Source organism: Crocuta crocuta, unplaced genomic scaffold (assembly GCF_008692635.1).
Source record: "Crocuta crocuta isolate KB4526 unplaced genomic scaffold, BGI_CrCroc_1.0 scaffold132, whole genome shotgun sequence".
Lineage (NCBI taxonomy): Eukaryota > Metazoa > Chordata > Mammalia > Carnivora > Hyaenidae > Crocuta > Crocuta crocuta.
Genome location: NW_027528611.1, coordinates 2,290,223 through 2,311,048, shown reverse-complemented (window position 1 = coordinate 2,311,048; position 20,826 = coordinate 2,290,223). Strand labels below are relative to the sequence as shown.

The window sequence follows — 20,826 nt, the reverse complement described above, 5'->3', positions numbered from 1 at the left end:
AGTTTTCCAGTTTTCCAACAATTAAACCAAGTATCAGTTTTTAAACTTAAATTAATTAAAAATAAATAAAACTTAAAATTCAGTTCCTCAACTGGCCACATTTCAAGCACTCAAGTAACAGACACGGTTAGTAGTTACTATACTGGACAGTGCAGATCTATATCTTTGTAATTTTATAAAATAGATTTTTCCATTTAAAGTTTATTCTTTTATCCATGATCCTTGAATGAGTTCCTCCAAACTTTATTTGCTTCTAACAACCAATAAGTGTTTATTTTTAATTTTTTAAATGTTTATTTACTTTTGAGAGACAGAGAGGGGTGGGGAGGGGCAGAGAGAGAGGGAGACACAGAATCTGAAGCAGGCTCCAGGCTCTGAGCTGTCAGCACAGAGCCCAGCGAGGGGCTCAAACTCACAGACCTGAGCTGAAGTTGGAAGTTTAACTGACTAAGCCACCCAGGTGCCCCTAACCAATAAGTGTTTTCAAGCAACACTATGAGTAAACTACTGTGCTGGGTGCTTTGGGGGAACTTATAAAGACAAGTTCTTCTGTTGCTTACAACCCACTGGTTAGGGATTAAACAATTAGCATTCCTCAGGAATACAGAGGAGAGGAAGATAAATTTGGACTAAAGTAGATAGATAGAAGTATGGCTTCATAGATACAGTGAATTTTGCATTGAACCTGTCTTACTTCAGTACAATTTGAGGACTTTAATTTTTCAGGCTTAGTACTGAGAGATGAAGTCCTGTCCTCAAAGAGTCTAGCAGGAGAGAGACACAAACTACAATTCACCATGTTATAGTAAGAGTGAGGTCTACACAGAGGAGTCAGGGCAGATGTCCCAAAGAACATGATAACTGAGTTCAGTCCTGAAGAATGAAGGATGAATAAGAATTAGCCAGGAGAGGGGCGCCTGGGTGGCTCAGTCAGTTAAGCGTCTGACTTCAGCTCAGGTCATGATCTCACGGTTCGTGGGTTCGAGCCCTGCGTCGGGCTCTGTGCTGAAAGCTAGCTCAGAGCCTGGAGCCTGTTTCAGATTCTGTGTCTCCCTCTCGTTCTGACCCTCTCCTGCTCTCTCTCTCTCTCTCTCTCCCTCTCAGAAATAAATAAAAAACATTTAAAAAATTAAAAATAAAAAAAAAGAATTAGCCAGGAGAAGAAGAGAGAGATGGGGAGATGGCGGCGGGGCCAGCTGAGAAGGAGTGGCAAAGGAGACCTTGCCAACAGAAGTGTCTGTGACATGAGCAAAGGCATGGGGGTAACAGACAGTGAGGTTTTATACATAAACCTGAAGCAGTGCTACTACTGAAAGGCGGTGAATGATGGGAGACGGAGGTAACAGAGTAGGCAGAGAAAAACCTTGAAGGCGTGGTGAAAAGCCTGGGGCTTCATCCAGTAGAACAGGGGACCCACTGAAGGCTTTTAGGCAGGAAATGACTTGATCAGATTTGCTTCTAGCTCTTACCCTCCGGGATCAGACTGAAGATGGGCAAGGCTTAAGGCGGAGAATGTATTAAAAGGCTACTGAAGGGGCGCCTGGGTGGCTCAGTCGGTTAAGTGTCCGACTTTGGCTCAGATCATGATCTCACAGTCCATGGGTTCAATCCCCACATCGGGCTCTGTGCTGACAGCTTGGAGCCTGCTTCAGATTCTGTGTCTTCCTCTCTCTCTGTCCCTCACCCCCCCTCCTCAAAAATAAACATTAAAAAAAATGTTTAAGGCTATGGCAAGGTGCTGCAGAGAGATGATAAGGAGTTGCCTAAAAATAACTCGCATGCTTACCACATACCAGACCATATATGCGTTATCCTACTGACTACTCCCTCACAATGACCCCCATGAGGTCATTACCCCATGCTACAGATGACAGAGTTGTGGTTTAATTTTTTTTAATGTTTAATGTTTATTTTTGAGAGAGCTGTCAGAACTTAAAAGATTTAAGAGTTATCATTTATTTATTCAATAAAAATGCAGGAGCAGATAAGATCTTTCAGAGCTTACATAGCTGATGGATAGACTGATGCTTGGATAAGATTGGTGGTTCACAAGAGAAGCAAAGGAACAAAAGCCACCAAAATGGCTAAGAAGGGATAGTCAGAGAGGTACACGGGAAATCAGGAGAAACGGTGTAACAGTATTTTCTAACCATCTTTCAATGTTTATTGAAAATTTCCTCCTAAAATGTACTAACGGGCATTGTTACTTGGTTAAGTATGGTATAGAGAATATGACTGTGTGTGTGTGTGTGTGTGTGTGCGCGTCTGTGGGGGGGAGGTGTTGATGGTGATGATGAGGAGGAGGATTCAGAATCCTGAAACACACCTTAGAGTCCTTTCACTCAAGATGCCAATCACTATCTGACTTGCCCACACCCCCCCTTCCCAAAGAATCTGCCATGTTGCCTAAGCAATCTAGTTCCTTCTCCCTTGTCCCCACCCCAACCCCAGACCACAGCCATTTCGATCAGAGATGAATACCTGGCCCAAGAACATATAATCCACTGGCTGGCCAAAAGAGAACAGGATCCCTCCCTCTCTGTTCAGTGTTCAGAAGACTAAGTTCAGGAGACTAAGGGAAAAGCTGGCAGTGGGACCAGTAATGCCACGAGACTATGTTGGACCCAGGATATGTCAAAGCCTTTGCAAGTGAAAATTATGAAGGGGAGGGAAACATTTAAAGGAGAGATGGAGGAAGGTGGCTGATAGAGAAGAACTAAGCAGAGCAAACACTTATAAAGAAAGAAAAAAGAAAAAAAGACTGGTCCCAGAACTGCCTCAGAACTTGAACCCTCCAAGTTCAATTCTCTTTCATAAGCATCCTCACCAGCAGCCACAGCTTTCTGGAGGTGACCGGAGTAGGTTTCTCTTCCCTGCAACCAAACAAATAATCATAAATATCTATATCAATTATCATTGTCCAGAGCTGTCGAATGTAGATAAAGTGTGTAAGAAATAGTGTTGGCTATAAACCGGCTTCAGGACAGACTCTGAAAGTAAAATTTAAAAATCAGGTTCCTGATACTAGTGGCTTTTGTTTTTGGTTCTGGTCTTTTACCCATTCCTCATAATGCAAATACCCCATAATACCCCATTTGTTGAATGCAAAATGGATTCAGGGCTCTGTTGTACTCAACCTATTTAGTCAGAATTACTTGCTGACTAAAGAGAGTCAGTATACCTGTCCTATAGACATTTACACAGCAAAACAGCTCTACCACCATATTATAAGAAATATTACAAGATTACAGGAAAGAAATTATTAAAGCTCTAAAATAGTCATATGTTCTTTTAAATACAGAGAACAAACTGAGGGTTGCTGGAGGGATTGTGGGTAGGGGAATGGGCTAAACGAGCAAGGGGCATTATGGAGGACACTTGTTGGGATAAGCCCGGGGTGTTGTATGTAGGGGACGAATCACTGGCATGTACTGAACTCATTATTACATGATATGTTAACTAACTTGGATATAAACTAAAAAATAAACTGGGGCACCTGGGTGGCTCAGTCGGTTAACCGTCCGAATTCGGCTCAGGTCATGATCTCTCTGTTCATGGGTTCGAGCCCCACATGGGGCTCTGTGCTGACGGCTCAGAGCCTGGAGCCTGCTTCAGTTTCTGTGCCTCCCTCTCTGCACCTCCCCTGCTCGTGCTCACTTTCTCAAAAATAAATAATAAACATTTAAAAAAAATTTTTAATAAATAAGAAATAAATAGTTAATTTAAAAAATAAGTAAATAAAAATAGTCATATGTTGGAAGAGTGAGAAGTTTTGTGTCAAGATAATTAAAATGAATTAAACAAAAAAGCAAAGCTTTACTCTTTTCCAAGTATTGAATGTTTACTTTTATCCTTTTTTAAAAAAATGTTTATTTTTAAGAGAGAGAGTGAGTGTGCCTGAGCAGGAGAGACGGAGAGAGGGAGGGACAGAGGGTCCAAAGAGGGCTCTGTGCTGACAGCAGAGAGCCAGATGTAGGATTCGAACTCACGAACCATGAGATCATGACCTGAGCCAAAGTCAGACATTTAACCCAGGCAGCCCCCAAGTATTGAATTTTTAATTCAGAGGGGGATATATATATATCCACACAGAATTCTGAAAATAAAATCATAGTCTAAATGGCCTACTGGGGAATTTGGGACAATTGTGTGCGTTAATCCTTTTGCAAGAATAATTCCTTCATAAAGCAAATAATAAGCCTCAATGCAGCGGGCTTTTAAAAATATTGCTGTGTATTGCAAGTCCTACATCAGCAACGTTGACCGGCTGTTCCTTCAGCTGCATTTTGGAAAACTTTTAAGCAAACATGCTTCTGAGATATTATAGGTGTTTCTCTGCTGCTAGGTATAATGTGAATATTTTATTTTCTCATATGGTGACCATGCTTTCATAATCTTGACTTTGTTCACTAAAAATAGAGGTGTAGGGACTCCTGGCTCAAGAGTGAGCACGAGCATTGGCCTCCCATTCCCCCTAATCCCTCCCAAGGCACAATCAAAAATGAATGTATTAAAAAAAAATAAAACCACAACAGTGAAAAGAGTGGGAGACTGCGTCAACAGCAGATGAAAGATGCGTACGTGCTTCTGGAAGGCAGAACGCAGATGAGACAAGGTGTGGACCAATGAGCCGGGCAGAGAAAGCGCCAAGACCCCCCCATGGGAGCTCCTGAGAACCGGAAGCCCTTTTACTCCACTAAAACCCCACAGCTGGGAGAGGAGATGCGGCATTGACTCAAGTCTGTTGAGGATCAGCTGTACCGCTTGGTACCCTCAACACCCCCAGGCCACTAAACCCAGCACAAACTTTAGGAAAAAAAAAAAAAGAGAACCCAGACCACTCTTCTCTAACGGGAGAGAACAAAACTTGCGAAGAAAGCTAAAGCTTCTTTATAAATGTTGGTGCCTCAAATTAAAGGTTGTTCTAGCATTTGGGGGACCTGGGGCCAGAAAATGAGCTCCCTAATTCATGCCCCTAAGGGCCCCCCTCAAGTCAGAGCCCTCCTATGCCCCCATATGAGTCCCCACTCAGCAGGGAGCTAGTTAGGCATAGGGGTAAAATTCTGAAGCCAGATCACTTGGGTTCCATTGTTAAATCCACTACAGATAACACTGCATAACCTGCGGCAAGTTACTTAATCTCTCTATGCCTCAGTTTCTCCAACTGTAAGATAGGAATAGTAATGTATTATTTCCTCAACCCTAAGATTTTTTACTGCCTCCAGAATCAGAATGAATTTTACATCCTAGGCGTGTCATATTTCATCATTTACTTTCTTAGTAGTGAACGAAATGATGGTATATTGTACAGTTGATGGAATATTAAACTTAAGGAAATACCGTAGTAACTACCTCTATAGAGAGGTTGTTGAGATGATAAAATGAGTCAATACATTTAGCTCCACAGAGCAGTGCCTAGAACGTGGATAAACACTACATAAATGTTAGCTACTGCTACCAGCTAAGAAAAGAGTCCCACTCACACAACAGCAGAAAAACCCACACCAGCTACACAGTCCATTATTTCTTTAAAATAACAAAGGATCACCAGCAACTGATAAGGACCGCAGAATGCAAGACAAATACCAGAAAACAAATAAAACTAACCCTGAAGAAAACATATAACTCTAGGAATGGAAAAGTAAGTTTGCAAATTCTAAAGTATATATTTTGAGAGATTTAAGAAAGCATTACATTCGAGAAACAAAAGAGAATGCTATGGGGAAAAAATCCTAAGACAAAATCTTTCCGATTTTAAAAATATGATTGTCAAAATTAAAAATAAAATGGGTGGTCCAAAAAAGTAAAGTCAAGGAAATCACTCAGGAAAAAACAAAATAAAAACAAAAAACTGAAGATAAAAAATATGAGAGAAAAGATAGGTGATATAGCGGGCCAATATGGAAATACAAGCATTTGATTTATGGGACTACCAGAAAGAGATAGAGTGGGTAAATTTCAAAACAAACAGTGTAAGACAGCTTCCCAAAGCTGAAGGTCACCAAACTTCAGACTAGAAAGTCCCATACACATGCGAGCATGCACGCACACACCCCCTGCCCCCAAGTTCTCAGGGGAACAAATAGGGAAGTAAAAGCCTCACCTCCGGAACATATTAAAATTTCAAAACACTAAGCAGAGGAGATGCTAAAAACCTCCAAAGAGAAACATGGATTAATTAGGCAACTGACTTCTCAACAACAAATACTAGCTATATGTATACAAAGGGACAATTTTTGCCCTCATGAATTTTATAAAAAATTATTTTCTTTTGGAGCGCCTCTGGGTGGCTAGTTGGTTAAGCGTTTGACTTCAGCTCAGGTCATGATCTTACAGTTCGTGAGTTCGAGCCCCATGTCAGGCTCTATGCTGACAGCTCAGAGCCTGTGGAGCCTGCTTCAGATTCTGTGTCCCCCTCTCTCTCTGTCCCTCCCCACTCAAGCCCTCTCTTTGTCTCTCTCTCAAAACTATATACACATGAAAAAAAAATTTTTAAGTTAAAATTTAAAAAAGTTTCTTTTTTTAAATAGACTTCATGCCCAGCATGGAGCCCAACATGGGGCTTGAGCTCACAACCCTGAGATCAAGACCTGAGCGGAGATCAAGAGTCAGGCGCTTAACTGAATGAGCCACCCTGTATCCCTAAAAAATTATTCTCAACCTAGAATTCTATGTCTGGCTGAAGTCTCAATTATATGTGAGAGGTGAATAAAGGCATTTGCAGATACGCAAGGGCTGGGGAAGTTTTTCCCTCATACAGAATTTCTTAGGAAGTCTCCCAAGGGAGTCCTACTCAACACAGAGTATGACTAAACCAAGAAAGAGAAAGAAGATTTAGCAGAAGGTGAATTCAACTCGTGTAAAGGGAAGTCCCAAGATGACAGACGTACAATAGGCCTAGGGGGCACCGAGATTGGAGTAAGAAAACAGCCCGAGAAGGGGACTTCCCTGGGCAAGAGAGACTTGCTGAACACTGAGGGGAACTCAGAGCAATCCTAACTACAAATCATGCGGCGGAAGAGAAGGAAAGGCCATGAGCAAGTGCAGAAAACAGTAAAAGGTCATACAGGACATTTATGGTCTGATTGTGAAGCGACTTCACAAGTGGCTTAGGTTGAAAATGAAGGAATTGTTCCATAGTTCCCTCCAGCAGGATAGCCCTGTGTGGTAACCTTCGTAGCATCTGTAGGACTGGGCCAAATTGTAAGCAATTGTCGCTTTAGTACCTTGTCTCGTTACCGGCAAGTGATTATTCTCAGGAAAAATCATTCCAGTATATATAGATTTTATTCCTGGTAGCTACCCTCCCTAACTCCCAGACTCTTGCACAACCTTTTACCTCTGGATGCTGACCCAACAGGTAGACAAAAATGAGGATGAAGGTTTTGAAGTCTTGGCCCCTCTGCTACCAGATTGGAAAACACCCCCCCCCCCTTTTGCAGAGACAAACCACTTTGCCAGAATACAAGGCCTCGTCTCAAACTTGGTGTGAGCTTTTCTTTCAGCGGAGGAAGAGTGGCTTCTTTCAGGGGAGCTTTAAGCCATTAGCTAGTGCTCTAGGTTCAGCCCCTTTGAACATCTAAATCTGCCAAGTGCAAAATCAACAGTGGTTGCCTCCTCTCAAAGGACAATCTTTCACAACCAACTGAACACGCTGTAGTTGAGTGTTCGATTGCTAGCAATACCTACTCATTTCAGAACAGTGTGCTTCAATGCAAGCGAGACTACTCATCAGTCTCAGGAAGGTTCAAAGTATCTTACCAAGGTCAAACTGCTCTTTTAAAAAAGGACCTGCTGGGGACAGGGTGGCTCAGTCGGGTAAGCGTCCAGCTCTTGATTTCAGCTCAGGTCATGATCCTGGGGTGGTGGGATAGAGCCCCGTGTGGAGGTCAAGCCCCACATCTGGCCCTGCACTGGCAGTGTGGAGCCTGCTTGGAATTCTCTCTCTCCCTTGCTCTATTTTCCTCCCCCACTCTCTCTCTCCAGAAAAATAAATAAATAAACTTTTTTGTTATCGTTGTTGTTTTTTGTTGTTTTGTTTGAGAGAGAGAACATAAGCAGCGGAGAGGAGCAGGAGAGAGAAAGAGAGAGAAAAAATCTTAAGCACACTCCATGCTAGCATGGAGTCCTACATGGGGCTCTATCCCATTACCCTGGGATCATGACACAAGGCGAAATCAAGAGTTAGGTGCTCAGGGCGCCTGGGTGGCTCAGTCGGTTGAGCGTTCAATTTCAGCTCAGGTCATGATCTCATGGTTCGTGAGTTCGAGCCCCACATCGGGCTCTCTGCTGACAGCTTAGAGCCTGGAGCCTGCTTCGGGTTCTCCCTCTCTCTCTGTCCCTCCCCTGTTCTCTCTCTCTCTCAAAAATAAGTAAAATATTAAGAATTAAAAAAAAAAAAAAAGAGGTGCTCAATTGACTGAGCTACCCAGATGCCCCTGGAAAGATGAACTTTGAATCAAAGGCAAGGGCCAGTAGTATATCCTTCCTTTGAGATAGAATAGAAGGAGGTAAGATGTGATGTTCACATAAAGAAGTCGATTAAGGGAAAAGGAGATTCAGTTGTTTACTCCAACGACATCAATTTTGTACGTGAAGCAGAAAACTAGGCCATCTGCTGGCAAAGAGGGGGATGCTGAAGTGGCTGAAATTAGTCACTAACAGAAATGGAAAAAAGATAACTAACCAGAGTTGTATAACAGGAGTATAATCACCCCCCACCCCCACAAAAAAAAAGAGAAAAAAATATATATATAACCTTGATGTGCATTCTCTTTCCGGGTGGTGGTGTCCTAAACTTGAATCTAAAGAAAAGAAATTTTGGGGGTGCCTGAGTGACTCAGTCGGTTAAGCATCGACTCTGGCTCAGGTCATGACCTTGCAGTTCATGGGTTGGAGCCCTGTGTACAGCCCTGTGCTGACAACTGGGAGCCTGAATCCTGCTTCAGAGTCTGTGTCTCCTTCTCTCTCTCTGCCCCTCCCCTGCTCTCTCGCTCTCTCTCAATGATAAAATAAACATCAACAAATTTAAAAAAAAAAAAAGAGAAGAAATTTTTATCCTATCCTCACACTGGGGAGGCTTCAAGGCTTGGCCCAGTACTTGCTAATTTCCTGTTCTTAGGCAAGATACTTAGCTTCTCTGTGCCTCAGTCTCCTCATTTGTTAAAAAGGACTTTAGGACTATTATGAATATTAAAAAATGATGTTCATAAAGTGCCCGATATACAATACGCTCTAAATTATATGTCTTAGCTACTGCCACTGTACTTGCTATTAGGCAATATTTACATAAGTACAAGAATGTAAACTGAGGCTATCAGTTTCTAACTTTTAGAACCGGCTGATACACAAAGCCTGGAAGAGTTGCTTGTGGCTGGAGGTCAGAATGTAAACACTAACAACTCTGGCTATGTAAAAATTTAAAAGTATAAGGGACAAATAGCAGGGTATAGAAGGCTGAGAGAGAAAAGAACGGGAAACTTCGTAACTGCATCTTATAAAAGGGGGAGTCATGTGAAATAATAGTGATGAATAGTGAATAATAGTGCTGAAAATATATGAAATAAGAAAGAGGACAGAGAGAGAGAGAGACACCATATGTTTTCACTCATATGTGAAACAGGAGAGACTTAACAGAAGACCATGGGGGAGGGGAAGGGGAAAAAAATAGTTACAGAGAGGGAGGGAGGCAAACCATGAGAGACTCTTAAATACTGAGAACATCCTGAGGGTTGATGGGGGGTGAGGGAGAGGGGAAAAGGGGTGATGGGCATGGAGGAGGGCACTTGTTGGGATGAGCACTGGGTGTTGTATGGAAACCAATTATATTAAACTATAACCAAGCTACATTTTTTTTTAAAAAAGAGGAATTTAAATTATTTAAGTTTAATAAAGATAACACGTAGAAGTACTACAATAATAATTTAACTATCAAACATGAGAAGAGAATGAACTAGAGTCTGAACTAACCTCATCTGTCATATTAAAGAATCATTGGGGGAAGAAAGAATCAATGAATGGCATCAATTTGGTAAATCAAGAGATAAAGGAATAAACGCATTATTTGAAACAGTGGTTCTCAATTCTGGTTGCACATGACTATCCACTTGGAGACTTAAAAATTTGGCGGGGGAGGGAATAAAACTACATATAGGTGTGTTTTTCTAACAGGCAGCCAAGGTTGAGAATCACTAACCTACCCAACTGGAAAACACAGCCAGTTAAAGAGTTTCCCTTCTGGAAATGGGGCAGTGGGATAGGTGTGGAGGTGAAAGGGGAAGATCGATATTAACTTAGCCTTCATTCATTCATTCATTCATTCATTCAACAAATATAATAGAAGGTCTTCTGCGTGCCAGGCACTGTTTCAGGCCCTTTTTCACCGTACACTCTCTAGTACTGGTTGATTTGTTTTCATGGACATGAGTGCTTGGAAAAAACGTTTTTTTTTTTTAAATGTTATTTATTTATTTCTAGGAGAGAGAGAGAGACAGTGTGAGCAGGGGAGGGTCAGAGAGAGAGGGAGTCACAGACTGAAACAGGCTCCAGGCTCTGAGCTGGCAGTCAGCACAGAGCCCGATGCGGGGCTCGAACCCACAAACCGCGAGATCATGACCTAAGCGAAAGTCGGACGCTTAACCGACCAAGACACCCAGGCACCCCTGGAAAAAATGTTGTTTTTTTTTTTAAATGTTATTTATTTATTTCTAGGAGAGAGAGAGAGACAGTGTGAGCAGGGGAGGGTCAGAGAGAGAGGGAGTCACAGACTGAAACAGGCTCCAGGCTCTGAGCTGGCAGTCAGCACAGAGCCCGATGCGGGGCTCGAACCCACAAACCGCGAGATCATGACCTAAGCGAAAGTCGGACGCTTAACCGACCAAGACACCCAGGCGCCCCTGGAAAAAATGTTTTTAATGCAATGAAAACACAGCATTATTACCCGAATCCTCATGTTTAAATACACCGGGCAGCTAGCAAGAACCACTCCTGCCTGAGTAGAAAATGTATCACTAATGCAGGGTGATACAGTTGCAAAAACACAGTCTTTCACAAGGGGACAGCCAGGCTGTGACCTGACAGGGAAAAGACAAAGGGCCCTGGAGAGTAGCCACCGCACTTCACAGGCCCTTTTTCCTACTGCCAGATGGGCTGCCTGGTTGGGTTCAAAAGTAAAGAGCTCTAAAGGCAATGGTCTCAGAGTCCCTGAACCCTGCAACAGAGTAAAGAGTGGGAGGGAGAAGACAGGAGGCAGAGAGGGCCACAGTCTCCGTGTATTAACTCAGCTCAAGTAGGTGGCTTACATAGTGGGTGACATATATGGCCCTCTGATAAAAGCTGCAACCATACTGCCTGTCATTTCAGTTTCTGTTGTCTTTAGGAGCATCATGAAACATATACACATTAATGAGATTCTTATTTTGAAATAACACCCTAAGGATTAGTTGACACCCCACCAAAGATTATTTGAGGGTAGCAGTGAGGGCTGAGAGCTCATCCAAGAGAGAAGATGCCCAGAGAGAAGAAAGGGCAACTGAGGAGGGAGACCCTGCAAATGGAGGCCACCTACTTGGAAATGAGTTTAGGGCCAGCCCTGCCCATGTCAATCAAAAGCATAATGACTTGCATCTATTAGTTTAACTGATCAATTAACTGTCACCCGGGAAACACAAAATCTAGTATTTGCGTGAAGGGGATGGAATACAAGTAGGATGTATCTCAGTAATGGACGTTGGGAGGAATGAGGAGCTATATGGAAGCCGACAAGACTTGAGTAGCTCAGTTGGGAAGGCAAAGGTGCAGAAAAGGAAGAACACGGAGATAGGACGTCACAAAGAATTGAGTGTCCCAAAGCAAGGGGTGTGTTTTGCATTTTGGAACTCAACATAATTACTATACTTTATGCACGTCTCAGGACTTATCTATTTCATAACTCTGGGACCTAGCTCAGTGCCCTCTACATAGAAGGTACTCAACAGATATTAACTGATTGTGATTATAAAGATGCAGTTACATAAGGGGGTGGAGAGAAGGGGACAGAAAATAAGCCAAGAGTTAGATGGAAAATGTTGGCTCTTCTATAACTTTATCTAAGGATGGCCCTACATTTTAGTTTCTCTTGAAGACAGATCTTTCATTTAAACTTGTAAAATATCAACAAAAATTCACATTCACGTATTTTTAACTCTTGATATAGAACCTTATCAAAGCCTGAAGATACTCTGACCGTTGGCGGTGAGAGTGTAAATTGGTACAATTTCTGTGGGGGGCAATGTACCTATTTATCAAATTTTACAAATGCAATTATGTTCAAGATTATTTGCTATAGCCCTGGCTTTAATATTAAATGATTGGAAGGGTGCCTGAGTTAAGCATCTGACTTTGGCTCAGGTCATGATCTCACAGCTGCGAGCCCCCACATCGGGCTCTGTGCCGACAGCTCAGAGCCTGGAATCCGCTTTGGATTCTGTGTCTCCCTCTCTCTCTGCCTGTCCCTACTCATGTTCTGTCTCTCTCTCTCAAAAATGAATAAACATTAAAATGTGTGTGTGTGTGTGCGCGTGTTTGTGTGTATAAATGATTGGAAACAACCCATATGTATATTAAGAGTAAACCATTTAAATAAATTATGTTATATTCACACAATGGAATAAAATGCCCCTGTAAATAAGAATGACACTCTGCAAGTATTAATGCACAAAGATCTCCATCATATTGTTAAGTGAGAAAGCAAGTAAGGACAGTGTGCTTTGCATGCCACCTTTCCTCTAAAAGGAGAGAGGGTATACAAATCTATATTCACAATTGTTCCTATTTGCAAAAAGAACCTCTAGAAGAATGCCCAAGAAACAAGAACAATGGTTGACTAGAATAAGGAGTGTTAACAGTGGGATTCTGAACAGATGGAGAACAAGAACACAAGAAAGACTTATCACCATATGCCTTTTCATATTCTTTAGTTTTCCAACCATGAAAATGGATTTTTAAGCAATTATATCACACTTGGGGTATTAGCCACTGTGGCAAGCCATTTAAAATTAGTAACTCCTTTACTTTTGATGTATTAACATACTCAAAAGTTAATTTTAAAAGTATCTCAGAAGTGTCATAATTGTATTGTGGTTATGCAAAAAAAATCTTTGTTCTTAGGAGACAAGTTATTTAGAGATGAAATTAGTATGTCTACAACTTTATCTCATAACTTTCTCTGTAGCAAAGAAAAATATCTGCACTTGCATCCATATGTGTGTATGAATGTGGAGATATAAAGATAAAGCAAATGTGTCCCCTCAAAATACAATAAATCCAGGGGTGCCTGGGTGGCTCAGTCGGTTAAGCGACCGACTTCAGCTCAGATCATGATTTCCAGGTCTGTGGGTTCGAGCCCCGCCTCCGGCTCTGTACTGACAGCTCAGAGCCTGGAGCCTGCTTCAGATTCTGTGTCTCCCTCTCTCTCTCTCTCCGCCCCTCCCCTGTTCACACTCTGTCTCTCTCAAAAATAAATCAACATTAAAAAAAAAAACTTTAATGATAAATCTATGCAAATGGTATGTGAGTAACAATAGACTTATTTGTGCAATTTTTTTTGTAGATTTAAAATTTTCCAAAGTAAACATTGGAAGGGAAAAAAAATCTCAAAAAAGTCCTCAAAAGTTAAATAAAACATTTCCATTTAGTTTCCATAAACTCTTTGGACTTGTTTTCAAAGTTCTCAAATTATCCATCCAGGCTTCTTACGCCACTTGACCAAAACGTACTTTGAATCACATCTCAAAATTTACTTTCTCAAGATGTCTTTTTTGAATTTTCCAAAATAATATGTCTCTTACCACTTTGAATACCTGTAGTTCTTTTAGTTCTATTGAGATACATCATATTACATTTTGCTACAATCATTGTGTTTTTATTATAGGAAATAACAGAGATGATAAAGCATAATAGGTGTGTATATTAGTATACTTAGCTGTTGTACACACATTGTCTATAACAATAATCATAGATTATGTTACTCCCTAAGAGCTTAATTGAAAGAAAAAAGAAGTGTCTCTCATGATTAAAAGGCAAGATTAATTTATGTGTAGCAGAAATGAATGAGATGGACAGTCATTAGAAGGGGAGAGGCTACCAGCTCTCTCTTCACCAAGCTTCTCCCTCTGTCTGCAGCTCCAACCACCCTTAACTCCTTCAGGTCTCAGTCCAGGAGTACATCTTGAGGAAAGCCTTCTGAATCTCCCTGCCAGGGCGAAGACCCATCGGGACCTCTTGTTAGCCCTTAGCACATTATATTTAACATTAGTATGTTTCATGGACTATCTGTCTCCATTACAGACTGTAGGCTCCAGGAAGGAAGGGACTGTTGATGTTTCTGTTCACCAGTGTCACCCCAATATCTAGCACAGTGTCTGAAATACAGTAGACTCTAGAATTTTTTTAAAAAATTTTAAATGTTTTATTTTTGAGAGAGAGAGAGAGCGAGCGAGCAGGGGAGGGTCAGAGTGGGAGGGACACACAGAATCCGAAGCAGGCTCCAGGCCCCGAGCTGTCAGCATAGAGCCGGGAGCAGGGCTTGAACTCACAAACTGTGAGATCATGACCTGAGCCGAAGCCAGACGCCCAACCAACTGAGCCACCCAGGTGTCCCCCACCCAGTATATTTTTAATGAATTTTTTAAAAATGTCCCTTTAGAGGAAGAGGGGGAGAGTTGATGAGCCTTAGAAGAAAAAAAAGGGGAGAGGGGCAAAAAAGGAGCATCCAAGCATTTTCAAAGGGAAAAAGAGGCTAAAAATCTGGACTCTTACTTCTACAATCAATATATCCCACTTACACTTACATACATACATACACACACGCGTGTACCTAATTCTGCCCTTTCCTACCAATAATTCTTACATTTTTAGAAGTGGGAAAGGCCTCTTTTTGCTTTCACTAATTTTTGTCTTTCCAGGAGTTTCTAATTTCCCTGAAAGACCCATCAGGATGACGGCTCCAGACTTCCCAAGATCCTACCCAGCCCCTCAACTTTTCTAAGAGAAAGCGGCTTTAAGTTTCCCCGACAAAAAAAAATTGTTTTCTTTCTCCAAAAAGTTACATGCTCAGACATGGCTATTTCCCTAAGGTAACAGAGACGAATATTGGCTTCAACGAGTCACTGAATAATGACTGGTGATGTCCATTTTCAGTCTAGGTCGCAGCCTGGCACAAACGCCACTGAGGGGATAATGGGACCTTTTCAATGATCCGCTTCCCCCGTAGGAGTTTTACGCTGGGGAGTACTTAAGGTTTCCTTCCTTCCTTCCTCCCTCCCTCCATTCCTTCCTTCTTTTTTTTTTTTTAGAACTTTCTCCTCACCAGTTTATTTTTTTTAATGTTTTTTTAAAATGTTTTTTATNTGGCCAATGAGGGACGCCCACGGCGCGCGCGCGCGCGCGGCGGCCAGAAGCGGTCTCCCGCGCGGGCCCTGGCGCGCCTGGTTCGCTCCTAGGCGCTGACGCGGGCCGGTGCCCGGGAGACTGGCGCCCCGGATGCCCTGCCGGGTGCCTCCGATTACCCTGCGGCGTGGCGTTCTTGACGCCGCACTGACACCTCCGTGTCCCTTTTACACCGGCCCCTTCAGGCTGCACACCCCCCTTTCCTTCAGCGGTGTCCTAAACGCTTCAGCGTTAGAGAAACGCGCTGCTGGCTCCTGGGCCGGGGAAAGGGTGGAAAGGAAGGTGGCGGCTTGTGCCTGCTCCCGCCTCACGCCGACTGATCCCTAGTCTCTTACTCCTTGGTGGTCCTTGAACGCACACCGGTGACCCGCCATACTAAACAACCTGTCACAAATAAGATTTCACATTCACAGTAAAAGGAGAGTTCTAGGCACGAGAATTCGGTTGCTGGCTGTTATTCTAGAAATCAAACCTAGTAGGTTCGTTAATTCACCCCCCTTCTGCTTTTGAGGTGAAACTAATTAGGAAAGCATTTCGGGTAAACGTGGCAACCGCCCACAGGGCACCTCAGAAGGCGCCTGAGGAGGAGGAATCAGGATAGAACGATACAGCTGAGTGTGAAAACATACTGGGAAAGGTTGACCACCAAATGTAAGTTCTAGAAAGGTGATAACGATTGCACACCTTTAGGAATATGCTGAAAGCCACTGGATTTTGCCCTTTAAAAGGGTGGACGTTATGGTGTACGGATTACATCTCAATTGACAAAATCTATGTTCCTGAAGGTATTCCTGGGTGACAGACTCGCAGGCTTTGAGAAACTATTGTTGACACCTGCACAAATCAAAGTTCGATATTTTAGTCAGTGTAGTTCTTCCTAGAAAACAGATACCGGGTCTGATTTGGTGGCAAGAGACTCTCAGCCTAAAATGTGCACCTTCTCAGTGGCATATAATTCTTTTAAAACTGGAGAATAGTTTGAGATTAGCTTTAATTATTCCTTTCAGGTGTCTAGCATATTCTTTAAAAAAATTTTTTTTAATGTTTATTTTTGAGAGACCAAGACAGAAACGGAGTGGGGGAGGGGCAGAGAGAGGGAGACACAGAATCTGAAACAGGCTCCAGGCTCTGAGCTGTCAGCACAGAGCCGGCCGTGGGGCTCGAACTCACAAACAAGGAGATCATGACCTGAGCCGAATGTAGTAAAACACTTAACAGACTAAGCCACCCGGGCGCCCATGTCTAGCATATTCTTAATCTATAAATCTAAAACCCCATAAATTTAACCCCAACACTCTCCAATGCTCTCCAAAACACAAAACCTTAATTTTCCAACATCCGGGGACATCTAGGAATCACGCCAATTTTTGCAAACTGAAATTCAAGTTTATCTTTCCTTCATGTTCTTTCCTATATGGGCAAAATCAAAGAGGAATCTAAACTAAATGTTCCCTACTTAACATTGTCTGATCAAGTTAAAGACGCGGTTTTTTAATTCCAAGACAAATTGGATCTGTTTTAGTTCATTTGCAATCATCCTCATGAGTTGTCAGAGCAACAATTCAGAGCTAATAGGGACTAAGAGATTTAATACCATGAAGCAAAGTCCGTTTTAGATTTTACCACCTAAGAACACTGATGGATAAGATTCATCACAGCTAATGTTCAAGTAATCTCTTTAATGTCCAACTTTATGTCCTCAATACCAAGAAAAATGCATGCTAAGTAGAATACTTATCTTAGCTTAGTACAAGTGGTATCTTACCTGGGCTCCTTGACATGGCTGAAACTGGCTGGGAGCTAACAAGTCAGGTCATGTACTCCTGAAAACTGTATTTCAACACAGGGATTTGCAACAATTTGTTACTTTGGGAGAGGGATTCAAAAGTTCTTTAGGTTCACAAACAATGGCATCGTGTTTTTCTCTGTTGAAAAATATATCTTCAGAGAATTTCCCTCATCGGTATATACTCAGTATGTTGGATGAATATTAATGTTCCAACATTACAAGCAGCCTTTATTCTATGCCTAAAAGGGTTATGGTTTTGAGTGGAAAATGGAACAGGGTAATTAATTATCTTTTTCAACTTAGATAAACATCTTTCTGTGCTGTTGGGTCTTTAGATCTGCTAACACCACCCCACATCCTCACCTCCAAACAGTTTTTCTTCATCATTTCAATAGCCACATTCTACCAAGAGAACATAAATTAGTATGCATAGATAAAGGAAGACAAATTAGTGTAGCCAAAAGAAAATAGATTAAAAACCTAGAGATGGGAGGATTGGAGATGAAATACATTTTGTCCTACTACCTTGTATTTGTGTGATTTTGCATTCTCTCTTTAATTCTCCATATACACATAGTCCATCTCTTCTTTTTTTTTAATTTCTATTTATTTTCGAGAGACAGAGTGCAAGTGGGGGAGGGGCAGAGAGAGAGAGGGAGACACAGGATCTGAAGCAGGCTCCAGGCTCTGAGCTGTCAGCACAGAGCCCGATGCGGGGCTCGAACCCACGAACTAGGGGATCACGACCTGAGCCAAAGTCAGAGGCTTAAACGACTGAGCCACCCAGGCACCCCTATACATCATCCATCTCTAAGGACAATAATGAAAACTATTCTCCCACACCAATTTTTTCTAATACTGTAGCACCAATCCAATACATTGAATAATTGAGCTAAGACTTTCATTGTTTACCAGTACACTTAATTCTCTTGACATAAAGGTTGGCCACAGAGTTTCACTTTCTAGTTTCCCTAGTTTATCTTCTAAATCTAAGCAGTTACTAGAAAGGGAAGGAATGGTTAAGAAAAGCCAGACAATAAAGAACAACTTAAGAAAGTAACAGGCGAGGCCTTTAGGAGCCTTAGATCAGTGCTATCCAATAAAAGATGTGAACTACATATGTAATTTCAAGATTTCTAGCAGCTACACTAAAGTAAAAAGAAACACGTAAAATTAATTTTAATGATATATTATTAACCAAATATCTCCCCCAAATAAATCCAAATGTTATCACTCCAACAGGTAATCAATATAAAAAATTATTAATGAAGTATCTTACATTCTTGTTAATGTATGTATTCAAAATCCAGTGTATATTTGATGCTTACAATACATCTCAATTCAGACTAGCCGTGTTTCCGGCGTTCAGGAACTACATGTGGCTAATGGCTGCATTGCAGTTTTAGACAAAGAATCAAGAACTAAAAAGAGGGGTACCTGAGTGGCTCAGTCAGTTAAGCATCCGACTCAGGTCATGATCTCACAGTTCGTGAGTTCAAGCCCTGCGTCCAGCTCTGTGCTGACAGCTCAGAGCCTGGAGCCTGTTTCAGATTTTGTGTCTCCCTCTCTCTCTGCTTCTCCCCTGTTCGTTCTCTATCTCTCAGAAATAAATAAACATTAAAAAATAAATAAATAAAAAGAAATTACTGAAAGTAAAGCAATAGGCAGCTATCAGAGCTATGCAAACCAAGAGGCGTGGAATCCTCAAGTAGGAATCTGACTCATTTTTCAAATGAGTACTACATTTTCCAGTGCAGAATGCTGCTTGATTTTGAGTTTTGTAATTTGGGCCAGATTACAGAAGAGGGAGCTATGGGCTGAAGGGTTGTGAGCGCCTGGGCATTTTTGGTATCGTGGGCAGTTTGACGGTATTTTTTCAATCTCTGTGACTTACTTCTTTTATAACCGAAAGTTTGTACCTCTTCATACCCTTCACTTTTTAACAGCTTGACATTTTAACTATATTCATCAGGCAACCTTCTGATCCTAACTTGACTTCTCACGTAAACTTTACTTTAGAAAAACGACATGTTCTCCAGGTAATGCATCACAGCCAAATCAGCTCTGAATAAAATTATTAAATTAGTAATTAGTCAAGGTTGACAGTCAAGATACAGAGTGAGGTTCTTAGCTCAAAAGAATCAGCTGATATATCGCCTTACCCATCAGCCCACTGAGAGATGTCATTTTGTACTGTGTATTCACATGACATCGCTAGATAACTCACAATAAAATATCGAACCGTGGCCTTTTAAATCAACAATCAAAATAAAATAAAATAAACAACCAAGAATGTTGGAACTGATTTTCCCCAAACAGGTTTTCATTATCATTTTTCCCAAACAATTCTGCAGGATGTTGAGATGTATTTATTGAAAAACAATCCATGCTAATTATATTTTTCATCTAAAATATACTTTTAAATGTATGTGAGAAAAGCACGATGCTCCTTTATATCGTTGTTTGTATAATTAGATAATTGCCTTTAGGAAATAGCGTGCCTACCTGGAAACACCAGGATTCATGAAAGCGTGATAATGGATTTGCATATGGAAATGAGGCAGCTACTGATCTGATGTATGTTGTCTATTTAAAAATCATTGCTTTATGCTTCTCTTATTATTTCAATATGTATTTGTAATATTTTTCACTTAGTAAATTATTTTATCTGCTTTGGAAATTGTTCTGATTTTAAGTTTAAAGTACACATGAAACTAAAGTTTAAATAAAAAATTGGGGGCGCCTGGGTGGCTCAGTCGGTTAAGCATCTGACTTCAGCTCAGGTCATGATCCTGTTCTCTTGATCAGTGACCACGTGCTGACCAGTGCTGTGTGTGTGTGTGTGTGTGTGTATCGTGGTTTGTGGGTTGGAACCCCACATAGGGCTCTGTGCTGACAGCTCAGAGCCTAGAGCCTGACTTGGATTCTGTGTCTCGCTCTCTCTCTCTTCCCCTCCCCCACTCACGCTCTGTCTCTCCTTTGAAAAAAAATAAACATTAAAAAAATTAAATAAATAATAAACATTAAAAATTTTTAATAAAAAATTGAAATAAATAAATAAAATAATTTTTAAAAGTAGGTATGAGTGAAGTCTTTATCATTTCTTACAGCAATTAACTCATGTATGGAATTACATGGGGTTTATTTTATTTGAGAGAGAGAGAGAGAGCATGAGCAGGGGAGAGAGGGGCAGAGGGTGAGAGAGAGAATCTTAAGCAGGCTCCATGCTCAGCACAGAGCCCAAAGTTAGACTCTATCCCATGAGATCGTGGGATCATGATCATGCCTGACATCATGACCTGAGCTGAAATCAAGAGTCAGATGCTCCCCCCAGCCACCCCTGGACTTACATTTCACTGTCTCCGTGTGGTAGGCTGAATAACGGTCCCAAAGATGTTCACATCATAATCGCCAGAACCTATAGATATTTCACCTGATATGGCAAAATGGATTTTGCTGATGTGGTTAAATTAAAGCTGTTGAGAAATATCTTATTATCATGGCTTATCTGGGTAAAACCTAATCATATGGGTCCTTATAAGAGGGAAGCAGAAAAGTCAGAGTCAGAGAAGGAGGTATAACAATGGAGGCAGAGATCAGAATGACATGAG

The 20,826-nt window shown here is 41.5% G+C and overlaps 1 protein-coding gene across 1 annotated transcript in view; it reads right to left on the bottom strand.

The window, feature by feature from the left end:
* PXT1 (peroxisomal testis enriched protein 1) overlaps positions 1-19,427 on the bottom strand; it is a 22,519-nt gene extending 3,092 nt beyond the window's left edge. The window contains 3 exon segments of the mRNA XM_077754817.1: positions 17,192-17,269; positions 17,272-17,351; positions 19,378-19,427. Coding sequence (XP_077610943.1) covers positions 17,192-17,269; positions 17,272-17,351; positions 19,378-19,427 — 208 coding nt within the window.
* Positions 19,428-20,826: the final 1,399 nt, after the last annotated feature.